This window comes from Saccopteryx leptura, chromosome 1, assembly GCF_036850995.1.
Source record: "Saccopteryx leptura isolate mSacLep1 chromosome 1, mSacLep1_pri_phased_curated, whole genome shotgun sequence".
In the NCBI taxonomy this organism is placed as follows: Eukaryota; Metazoa; Chordata; class Mammalia; order Chiroptera; family Emballonuridae; genus Saccopteryx; species Saccopteryx leptura.
This window is the reverse complement of record NC_089503.1, coordinates 297,043,187-297,055,759: the sequence shown is the minus strand read 5'-3', so window position 1 is coordinate 297,055,759 and position 12,573 is coordinate 297,043,187. Positions and strand designations below refer to the sequence as shown.

The 12,573-nt window shown below is 42.4% G+C and overlaps 1 protein-coding gene across 2 annotated transcripts in view; it reads left to right on the top strand.

Moving 5' to 3' along the window:
- Nucleotides 1–9,320: 9,320 nt before the first annotated feature.
- The window catches only part of ANO4 (anoctamin 4), a 401,034-nt gene continuing 397,781 nt past the window's right edge, over nt 9,321–12,573 (top strand). For both annotated transcript variants that reach the window (XM_066356852.1, XM_066356843.1), the window contains exon 1: nt 9,321–9,655. In XM_066356852.1, coding sequence (XP_066212949.1) covers nt 9,535–9,655 — 121 coding nt within the window. In that variant the 5' untranslated portion in view covers nt 9,321–9,534. The remainder of the gene's footprint in view (nt 9,656–12,573) is intronic.

Genomic DNA, 12,573 nt, shown 5'->3' with positions numbered 1-12,573 from the left:
CAGGTATAACATGTTTCCTAAAATCAGGTATAAATGTTTTCAACATTTCTTCTTTACATCATAGTGTAAATTCTAACTAATGCAATAAGACAAGGGATATAAACAGACTGAGAAGGAAGAAATAAAACTGTCTTTGTTCATAAATGACAAGATTATTCATGTAGAGGATCCAAAAGATCAACATACAATCATTTCTAGTCCCTGGCTGGTTGGCACAGTGGCCTGATGTGTGGATGTCCTAGGTCTGATTCCCAGTCAGGGCGCACAGGAGAAGTGACCATCTGCTTCTCCACCCTTCCCTCTTCTCTTTATCTCTCTCTTCCCCTTCTGCAGCCGTGGCTCGATTGGTCTGAGTGAGTTGGTCTCAGGTACTGAGGATGGCTCCATGGTCTCTGCTTCAGGCACTAAAAAAAATGGCTCTATTGCTGAGCAATGGAGCAACGGCCCCAGATGGGCAGAGCATTGCCCCCCCAGTGGGCTTGCTGGGTGGATCCCAGTTGGGGTGCATGCAGGGAGTCGGTTTCTCTGCCTACCTTCCTCTCACTAAAAAAAAATGAAAAACATCATTTCTAGAATTAATAAGTGATTATAGCAATGTTTCAGGATACAAGGTTAATATATGAAATCAATTGCTTTTCTATATTCAAACAATGAACAAGTAAAATTTGAAATTAGAAACATAATACCATGTACACTGGCACTCCCAAAATAAAATACTTTATTATAAATATAAAAAAGTATGTACAAATACCTAAAAGAGACTAATGAAAAAAATAAAAGAAGAAATAAAAATAAATGGAAAGATATTTCATGTTCATAGATAGGAAGATTCACTATTGTTAAGATGTTAGTTTTTCCCAACTTGTTCTACAGATTCAATGCAATTTAAGTAAAAATCCCAGCAAGTTATTTTGTGAATATCAACAAACTGATTGTAAAGTTTATATTGAGAGACAAAAGACCTAGAATAGTTAACACAATTTTTTTTTGAGAGAGAGAGAATAAGGGAGAGAGAGAAGCATCAACTTCTTGTTCCACTTAATTGTGCCATTGATTGCTTCTCATATGTGCCCTGACCAGGGCTTGAACCAGCAACCTCAGAATCAAGCTGGCAACCCGAGGATCAGTATTGGAAACCCCAGGATTGAACAGGTGTCCTTGGCACTCTATCCACTGCACCACTGGCCAGGGATAGTCAACACGATTTTGAAGGAGAAGAACAAAATAGAAGGATGAATGCTACCTGACTGCATGACCTACTATAAAGCTACAGTAATTGAGACAGTGTGGTATTGGCAAAAGAATAGATAGATCAATGAAACATAATAGAGACCCTAGAAATAGACCCATATAACTATTACCTAATGGTCTCAGAGAAAAGAACAAAGGCAACACAGTGGAGTCAAGGTAGCCTCTTCAGCAAATGGTGCTGGAACAACTGGACTGTTGCATATAAAACAAACAGACAAAAACAAAAAAAAATATAGATACAGACCTACACCCTCCACATAATTAACTCAGAGCGGATCACAGACCTAAATGTAAAATTCAAAGCTATAAAGCTCCTAGAAGGTAACACAGGAGAAAACCTAAATAACCTTGGGTATGGTGATGACTTTTAGATACAGCACCAAAGGCATGAGCCATAAAATAAATAATTGGTAAAGTGAACTGTATTAAAATTAAAAACTTCTGTTCTGTGAAAAATAGTATCAAGAAAATGAGATGACAAGCTACAAACTGGGGGAAACTGCAAAAGACATATTGGTAAAGGGCTGTCATCCAAAATATACAAAGAACTCTTAGACCCCAACATAAAGAAAACAAACAACCCAATTAAAATTTGGGTCAAAGACATTAACAGACACCTTGCACAGATACACAGATGACAAATAAGCATATAAAAAGATGCTCCACATATGTCTTTAGGGAAATGCATATTTTAAAAAATGAGATACTACTACATTGCTTATTAGCATGGCCGAAATCTAGAACACTGACAACACCAAATGTTGACAAGGATGTGGAGCAACAGGAACTCTCATTCACTGATGATGGGAATGAAAAATGGTAGAGAGACACTTTGAAAGACAAACTGGCAATTTCTTACAAAATTAAACATACTCTTACCATATGATCCAGCAGCTTTGCTCCTTGGTACTTACCTAAAGGAGTTGAAAACATGTCCACACACACGAAGAAACTGCACGTGGTTGTTAGTAGCAGCTGTATTCATAATTGACAAAACTTGGAAACAACCAAGATGTCCTTCAGTAAGTGAATGAATAAATAAACTGTAGTATAACTAGATAATAAAATATTTTCCTATGCTAAAAAGAAATGGATTATCAAGCCTTGAAAAGACATGGAAAAAAAGCACTACATTTTACAAAGTGAAAGAAGCCAATCTGAAATGGCTACACATACTGTATGATTCTGATTACTATATAATGTGTTGGAAAAGGCAAAACTATGCAGACAAAATGATCAGTGGTTGTAAGGTTTGGGGTAGGAGGAAAAGATAAATCAGCAGAGCACAGAGGACTTTTAGGGCAGTAAAAATACTCTGTATGATACCATGATGATGGATACCTGCCATTATATGTTTGTCAAAACTTACAGAAGGTACAATCCCAAGATTGGACCCTAATGTAAGCTAGAGACTTTGAGTGATTGGTGTGTCAATATAGATTCAACTATTGTAACAACTGTATGACTCTGGTGGGGGGTGTTGATCATGGGGAGGTTTGAGAGGGAATGGGAGGGTAAATGGGAAATCTGTACACCATTCCCTCAATTTTGGTGTGACCCTAAATCTGCTCTGAAGAATAAATTCTTAAGTTAAAAGATGAAGTTCTCTTTCATTTATTTTTCCCCCACACCTTTTTTTTAGCTGATGCCCCAAAAAGCCAAAAGCAAAACAAGTCAAAATTGTCCCATTCCAAAATAAAATGTTACATTCCTCATCCAGAACATGCAAATGAGATAATCAAACGCTGGTTTTGCAACCCCAGCTCCACACTCACCTTGAGAGTACAGCATTGAAAATGAGCAGAAGGCTGAGAGAAGATTCACAGGCACCCAGTAGATGCACTGCGTGTGGCACGAAAAGTTCAGACAGATGTTTCCAGAAATCTCTGAGGAACCTACCGAAGACCCCACCTAAGAGAAAAAGATCTACCTGGACACGAAGGGTCCAATTTGTTGTGATCCAGTGTTAGCTCTTTGGGACTTTGGGCTGTTTCACCAAATGGAGAAACCTCTGTTCCAGTCAATAAATGGGGAATTGGGCAATGCTTTCTTTCATTCAACACTTTGTTTTGTTTGTTTGTTTTTACACTTGAGGACTCTGCTGTCACTGGTTTTTAAATCTTCTCTGGATTTTGTTTACTTTTTATTTTTTAGTCTGCTTTTCTACAATGGAGGCAAATATGTTCCCTCCTAATGATCATATTCTTCTCACATCAAATTTATTCTCAGTAGGCAGCAAGCAAAATTCATTCAGCACTTTTCTCGGTTATTAGTTTATTTATTTTGGATGATTTGGTTGACGTTATTTTAAAATCCCTTGGAGCTCACCACTCATTTCCCATACACGTTCTTTTCAACAGATATTTAAAATGTGCTCATAAATAGAGTGTGTGTGTGTCAAAAATCAATTCACCATGTGCATTCTGATAATCCTATTATGTTTGCTTTCAGTTCTCTCAGTAGGGAGATTTAGAAACTAAAATATGTTTGGGATGAGAAGGTTTAGTTTGCTCTATGATCAGGAAGTGCAGTGGTTTGGATGTGTAGGCTAGGAAGGTGTAAAACAGAAACTGATAGACCCAGAACACACTGACCCAGGTCAGTTTTAAACTATTGCAAAACCTCTATACTGGTTGGTAAGAAACAGGCACTGCCCCAAGACCCCTTATGGCTTGGCACCTTGGTTCCCGTGGACTTCCCCACAATGCAGCAGCTACAGGGTTAACTCTGGCATGCTGGAGGTCCCTTTTTAACTACCAATGCCTGATTCAGTTTTGGTTGTTCAGTATTACAACTATCATGCTTTAGTGAAAGAAATGAAAAGGAATTACAACTTGATTGGCATTCCTGAGGGAATATACTGAAAAAGTAGAAATAATAATATTAGAGGTTAACATCTATTGAGTTCTAAAGGCTTTATGCGTACTTACTTATTTAATACCCTCAAATATCTTGTGCTGTAGCTATTACTACTTACCCCTATTTTGCAGAAGCAAAACTGAGATCCCCATGAACTTCTTTGTCCAAGGTCATATGACTAATACATAGAATTTGAATTTGAACTCAGGCTGACCTTAAAACCAGTGCTTTTTTTCTAAGTCTCCCATGGCTCTGACCTTGCATGAGTCTCTATGCAATAAACATTTATTGGGCTCCTGCCATGGAGAGCAAGCATTGTGTTCAGCACAGCAAAAGCAAAAAGTAAGACCTAAATCCTGTCTTTGTGAAGTTCATTATCTAGTGCATCAGTTGAGCTCCCCGCCCCCCGTGCTGGACAGCACAAGTTCCACACACCCCTTTTCATGAAGAGAGACCATTTGATGAGCCAATTCTGGAGGGCATATTTGGTATATAAGACTCTTCTTTGATGGTGTCCACTCAGATCAGAAGGGCAGTATTTTCATAGGTTGCTTTCTAGGACATGAGAAATCATTTTTTGGTATAGAAATTTTGCCTTTCACATTGAGATAGAAGTTTATAGCAATGTTTTATATCAATATGAATTCAGAGTAAGGCAGGTCAACTCAAACTCCCTACAAATGAATGTGAATATAAAACATTTTCATTTGTACAGTCATAGCAACACTCAGAATTTTAGGATGAGATACCTGTGTCTGATTTTAGAAAAAAATTGTATGTCACATATATTATAATAATATAAGGCTTATTTCAGGTAAATATGATGGGATCCTAGAACATATTTTCTCTGTATTAATGCATCATATTTGATAATAATGCAATGCCTCCAAAAGAAAATTCTATTTTATCCTAAATTCAGTTAAGTTGTTATGACAATAATTAATGTGTTGTGTTAGAAAAGGTATTTGTACAAGGACAGGCTGGATGAAGAAACCTCCAAACACATCTTACATGTAAAACCTTTTCTGTGATAAATAGAGGGGAGATTTTTATTACACTTGAAAAATAGGGACCACAAAGCCAGAGCTAAAATAATCTGCTGTCTTCCTTGAGATAAGAAATCATTGTTCACTTCTACTTTGCAGTTTTTTCTTCAACTGCCTGGCCCTGATGTACTTAGGAAAACCTCGTTTAGTTTCTACCATCACTCCTTACTGTCTTTCAGTATAATTTACCTATTTTTTTTTCTTAAGAAAGAAAGATAAATAAAATGGCATTTTAAATATAAGGTTTAGAAGGCAAAAACAGTCAGATAGTTTCTGTATATTCAATAACATTTGGAAACATATCACTAGCTCTGAATCTGGTTTCTGGTCTTGGGTGCATCCCTTACTTAGAGTAGTTAATTAGCCACTCTGTGACTAAGTTTTCCTCACTGTCAAATGGTGATAACAAGAGTATCTATTTTATTAGCCTTAATATTGATGGAGTGCAAATATATAAAATATAGAAAGATATAGTAGTTTATATATAAGTACTTATCTATATATTAAGAATGAATTGAATATTACATATATGAACAATTCATTGTACACAATAAACTTCAGCTACAATTATTATTACAAATCTGCCAAATTTTATAGGAATGTATTAGAAACATTCACTTAAAGTCCTAAAACTTGAACTTGATATATCTGCTTCTTTGACATCTTAAATTCTTTAATTTTGCCAGAAAAAATAGTTTGAGGATTATATCACATTTCTGTTTAAAAACCCCAAATTTAATTGTAAGGGACTAACAGCTTTATATAACTCAAATTTATTTTATTTTGGAATTTTTAATAACAAAGGTTGTCATTTCATTTTAGCTATACATTTTTTTCAGGTGTGGCAAATTATAGCATGATTCTAAGAGGGCCATTATTGTTATAGAAAAAGATCTAGCATTCAGCTATAATGCTCCATCACTGTAATTAGTCTTCTTTACAGGCTATATTTGGGATGTGAAAGATTTGCTATGCCATTAATTTTTTATCTGTTGGATCAGGTTCACCACTAAGAATCTGATGGAAATTATGCATCCATTCCCCATCTCAGAAAAAATGTGCCTACACACCCCATTTTGAATGTCATTTTCAGGCTACTCATGAATCCCATGAAACCCACCCACAGACCACAGAGCTTCATTTCCCAAACACTTCATTTTTGGGGAGAATTTCATGGATTCTGCAATAAGAACCCCATTTTTTGTGCCTTAACAGAATAGACATTTTTGTTTTGACACAGTTCTCTGGCCTGGCCAAAGTATGTTGTACAGTGGTTTTCATGCAATAGTCTTTCTTGAATGAGGAAGATGGTTGAGATTTATAGAATAAAGTCACCCACAACTCAGGTCTCCTAAGCACTGACTCCTTCCCAATTACTCCTCCCCACAATCATACTTCTTCATTGAACTATATACTGAGTAACTAATATGGGCCAAGTAATATGCTAGGTGTTGGGATACTATGAAATATAAGACATGCTCCCTGCTTTCCAGGATAGGTAAACCAAAAAATTATCATATGATGTGATAAAGATATTAAATGATATGGAAATATGGAGGAAATAGGGACATAAAAGTCAAAAGCAGCAATATTTTATATGTTCAATTTGTTAAATCTTAAATAATGGATCAAATTCTAAGTCCACTTGATATTTTTATGTGCAAATAGTTTTACAGAATGAGTATTTGTAGAGAAGTTACTAAACTTACAAAATTAAAATAAGTTATTAAAAAAGTTAATCACAGAGAGTTGGCCCATTCCAGTGTCAAACACGTCCATATAATCACGTTCAGGGTAGTGGATAGAGAGTCAAATAGTTCAAGTTCAGAGCGTGCTGAAGTGAGAAGTATTCCCCTCAATCTGTCATCTGAATAAAGCATTTTCCTGGAAAGATTTAGAATACAGCTTTCATTCAGGTTGTGGCAGTTCATATTTTACTCTCGAAAACACAGAGAATGAATAAAATATAAGAAAATTTGAATGGCAAGCTTGTCTTCAAGAAGTTTCAGTGGCAACAACGCATCCTGGATCGCATCTTTCATCTGTGAATGCTGCCAGAATCACTTGTTCCCCACACGGCTCCTTTAACACCCTCTCCATCACAGATCAGAAGTCTCTGTTGGCCTTTGTTGCCCTCAAGGTTGTGAGGTGGGGAGGCCACCTGCTCCTGCTGCTGAGCAGGAGACAGGGAGGCTCTTAAAGACTAGTGTCACCTGCAGCACAGGGCTGTGAGGAAACAGGAAGGCTCTTAGAAAACCTGACACTGAAGAAGTGAGACCCGGTGTTCTCAATCTTAATTCTATTGAGGGGCTGAACTTCTCCAGGACTTGGGGTGGTATTATGTGGGCAGAGGTTCAGGTGGCCTTAAGCAGGGTTAATTAATCAGACGTTACATTTTAGTTTCTCCTAATTAGAAAGAGCTGCCAGGAAGAATTAAAGTGTAATTTGTCACTCGTTTTGATTATCCTTCCTCATTACCCTACCTAAGCTGAAAGGTGGAGTAAAGAGAGCAGAGCTGGAGGTCAGAAGATAACTTGCAAATAACTTGGCATCCCAGCAGAGGCAACAGGCAGGACTCCAGGGGAGCAGCTCCAGGTTCAGACCCCAGGGCGGCACGGAGGGGGCACCCGGTGTAGAACAGGCGGATGCAAACTCCCAGCTCCCAGTGCCGAGAAGCTGGAGGGCGAGAGAAGGGGAAGCAGGGAGGTTCCCGAGGGCGTAAAGCTTGCTTGTGGGCGCACTACGGGAGCCAGACGTGCTTCGAAGTCCGCCCCGGGGTCCACATCAGCCCCCAAAGTCTGGAGCTGAAGGCAGGATTCTAAATCGCCTTAGATTTGGGGGCGCAGGGTCCAGAGGAGTGTGAGGTTGAAGAGACTTGGAGATGAACGGCTGGTGGGGACCCTTACGCGGCAAGATCGAGGCAGAGAGCAGCGTTCAAGATCAAGACTTAGGATAACAATGATACTGCCCGCATCCCACCTGATCCTTGCCACCGTCCCCTGAGGTAGATGTGGTAGTAAGAACGGTTACTGTGACTTGACGGATAAAGGGAAATGAAGACTCGGAGGGACGCCGAAGTCGCTAGAGCAAAAAGCTGCTGGCTGCGTTAGGCCTGCGGGCGCCCAGGGGCTGCGGAGGCGAGAGCGGGAGCGCGCCTGCAGCTTCCTAAAGAAACTCCGGATTTTGCTTACACCAGAATTCTCTGCCCTCTCTGTGCCTCCACCCCGTTGGCACAGCCCCAAACGCAGTTAAATACCCTTGACGGCATAGTCTCCCAATTCCTTGGGCGCTGTTTTTGTTTTGTAGGCCGTGATTCCTCAGCGATAAGGTCAGCGCAAGCCAGGAAGCCCCGGGTGCGCTCACGCGTGGTGAATACACTAGGAAATTGCAAAGCCTCGGATGAACCTGACCCCGAGCGGACGTTGGTTCCCCTTTTCTGACCCCTTTTCTCTTGTTCTCCTCAATCCCTCAACCATTATTGTGGGTGCCGCTGGCTTCTCGTGTGTCTTTCTCCCACTCCCCATTTCCCAACCAGTCTATTCCGAACGGAGAACCCTCAAAATAGGGTGGGCGGGCTCGACAGGGAGGGCGAGCTGAGAGGGGCTCGGGCACTGAGTCATTCAACAGGTCTTGTCTGAGTTCGCTCCCTGATCGAGGCGCGGCGCAGAGCGGAATAGGACACTGGTACAGCCTCGTGGGGAGACAGACGCACGAGCAATGTGACAGGATGGTGATGAGCTGGGGTGGTCTGAACGTGGTGTCAGAACTCGCGCTTAGCTTTTAACGACTTCATTATTAAAAGTTTGCAGGACAGAGCTGCCACTGTCCCCTGGACATGGCCTCGGGGACACACGCTTCTCCAGACTGTCCCCTAGGGTGGGAATCGCGCCTAAGTCACAGGCGAGCGGACCTGCCCCCTGCGTCCCCAGGCGCGCTCTCGGGGACGCGTCCCTAGGCAGAGGGCTGAAGGCTCGAGGTCCGGGAAGCTGTTGCACCCTCCGGACTCCGGAATCCCACGTTTTACGAGTCACCCTGCCGCCGTGACTCTGAGGGGCACCGTGTTGGCGCAGACCAGACATTACCCGGGTCTTGTCGGACGCCCGCCCAGCGGGGGCCGCCACCGCCGCGCGCCTCGGCCGGCACCTCCCACCTCCGGCTTCGCCCCTCCTCTCTCCCGGCCCCGCGCCCTCCGCGGCAGGTTCAATCCCCGCGGGCATCCGGAGTGCGGCGGACCGTCTGCGCCCGCGCTCCCCACGCCCTTGCCGCGGAGACCCAGCCCGGGGCACCCGCACGCCGCCCGCACCTCTCGGGGCGACCGCGGCGGGCTGACTGGGCATGCTCAGGAGCGGGGCGGCGGGGCGCCGCGGGAGCCAAGCGCATGCACTCGCCGGGCCGCGCGCCGGCCGTCCAGGGGCCCCGCGCGCAGGCGGCCGCTCTCGCCGACGCCCTGGACAGTCTGGGCAGGACGCCGGCCAGGATGGCCTCCCTCGCGGCATACGGTAAGGGCGGGCGGGCGCGAGCTCGCAGTGGCTGGGGCGGGAGGGCGCGGGAGCCACCCTGTAACCCCGGGAAACTTCGGGGCCCGGCTCTCGGAGGTGGGGGAGAGGGGGCGTCGGCTGCAGCGCGCGCCCGCCGGGGGCTCGATGTGCTGTGGGGCTGGAGGCTGCCTGGGACCTGGACAAGGGGGTGTTTGCTGGAAGAACCGGTGGAATAAAAAACGCCTAAAATTTAGCTGGTGTCTAGGAGTTTTGGGACTCCAGAAAAATCCAACTCGCTTCCAAGGGAAAGGGATATGGTGTTAAGTTCTTTTAAACGATGAAAGGCTTGGAGTTTGAAGATCTGCGTTCAGTCAGCACTTACCTTGTCCCTGACTGACCTTGGGCAAGTTGTTCAAACTTTTCTGTGCATATCTCCATCAATTAGAGATGAGATTTCTCTCTGACAGATGCTATGGGGTTAAATAATATACACAATATAGGTTTTTTAATGCAGAAAGAATCAGCTTGGAAAGAAAAACTCCATCGAAATACAAGGCATTATTTTCTCCCTCTTTTTAATTTTTGGATAAAGAAATATATGTTGTTGTTATTGTTATTTTTTAAAAGGCATTGCAGAATTCTTAAGGAAAACTAAATCGCGGTGTGAAGGTTTCAGACTTAAAAATCCCAGCGCACTGGGGAAGCCAGTGAGGCCTTTTTCCCCTTTCTTTCCTTCTTTCTTTCTTTCCTTCTTTCTTTCCTTCTTTCCTTCTTTCTTTCTTTCTTTCCTTCTTTCTTTCTTTTTTTTTCTTCCTCAAATCAGTGTTCCTGCTTGCGTGGAAGAAGCTATTCTCTGTAGTCTTTTATCAGAGATGCTGCGGAGACTGGGTGATAGGAAGCAGAAACTCCAGTAGAACTCTCTCCCTTCCCCAGCTTGCAATCAGTTGTTGCTCCGATAATATCTAGTTTTTGTGTTTTAAACGTGCAGGTAGTGAGCAGTTGTTGGGGAATGTTCTGCAGGGACATTTTCAAACCTGGAGTTGTTGAGAGGGAAATTTCTGCTCTTTGGCATGGAGGCTTTATTCTCTAGGCCAGTGATGTCCCCTGCTCATTTTTCCAAGGTTAAAGAAGTCAGTCTCTCTTTCTTAGGACTTGAACTGCTTTAGATAGATGATCACTCAGGTGGCCCTGAAGGTTTGTGACTGATGCTTGCGAACTGCTAACGAGTTAGCAGGTTACACACATTGCATGCTAGTTGCTTCATCACCCTACTCAGAGCATTTTCTGCTGGGTTGTGAGTTGTTCTTGCTCCTGCTGCACAAGTAACATACACCATTGTCAATCTTGGGTCACCATCTGGGGACTGGTCAACATTCTGGTGGTGGTTTAGGCACATTCATTGGCAGAAATCTTTTACTCCTTTTTCTATCTAAGGGATTTAACTTCTAGTTTTTATATCACGTTAGATTTCCACAGTCAGTTTCCCTGTGGGAACTGTCAGCAATAGGTTTATTTATGTAACAATCAGTTCTATAAATTTCTAGAAGCTTTAAAAGCTTAACTGGGTACCCAGGTGGAGAAAATGAAGCGGTGGAACTGTTTTTGAAAAGCAAGCATGTTTCAGTAATTAAAGGAAAAGGGGGGCGGTGGGAAACGATCATTTTTTCTTTCTTTTGGCAACTAAGAATTACACAGGGAAGTTCTCTTTAGAACCTTAGAGGGAACTGAAACGGATTTAAATAAATATATCTTTTAGAATTTGTGCTATTTAAAATATATCCTTGACCCAGTCTCCTCCCTCCTCTATTCTTAAAGTGGTGAATACACTTGATCACTAAGTGCACATCAATGGTGACCCTGAGACAAGACAAGTTAGCCCATCAGTGTTTTCAAACGAGTGAACAAGTAGAGGAAAAAACAAAATTGAGCACAATGAATATATTCCTCACCCTTGACAGCTTGGGCACTGTCAATATCCTTATCTGATTAGAGCTTGGCCCAGCTCTGGAATCTTCCACAAATCATCTCTCTGAAAATCTAAGTGCTTTAAAAAAAAAATGTCCTTTCAATTCTCTCCGATATGGGTTTAGATGGTGTGATGGGGGATGGTCTAAGTTTCTCAGCTGGGATTAATAGGATTCAATTTTGATGTGCACTTGCCTGATTTAATAAATGCCTTCGGTCCTAGCTCAGCACAGGAGCTGCCGAGAGCACGACCAGTTATACTGTAGACCGTGTGCTTTCAGGTTCCCGAGGAGAGCGAGAAATCTGGTTTACGCGTGTGTTTCACTAGTGGCAGCTTCCAGTAAACCTCATCAGCTTCCTATCTAAATATGTGTTTTTGATCCTATATTGCAACCTGCTCCTTCTGAGCATGAGCTTTTACATTCAGGCAGCCGTCTAGACTCTCTAGACTCACACATTCTAGAAATGTGAAATGAGATTAGGGTAATCAATAACTATATTATGCCCTCTAATAAATATATCTTGAATGGAGGATGTAGTTTTTAAATTTCTGGATTTCTAATGCTTTCACCTTTTGTGCTCACCGCTGATGCTTTTCTTTCCTTGTCGTTTTAAATGGTTTTGGTTTTTAACTGCTTTTAGCTCATTATATAACCATGTGCATAAGACCATGGATGGGTGACAAGTCCCTTTTAGAGAGAAATGACTGGGGCTTGATTTGTTCTTGGCCCTGCAAAAGGAGACACAGGGCCATGTCCCGGGATGAACCAGGAAGAGACTTGGGGCTAGACAAGTCTGGCATTGTGCTGTTATTTTCAGATTTGACGAGGCTTAATAAGGGGCCCAAGGAGCTTATACAGCACAGTGGGGCTATTTCAGATAGGGAAAGCCTCCACGAGGAGGTATTTGAGTAAAGACCTAAATGAAGGAATTCTATATGTATGGGAAAAAACACTCCTGGCAAAGGGAACAGT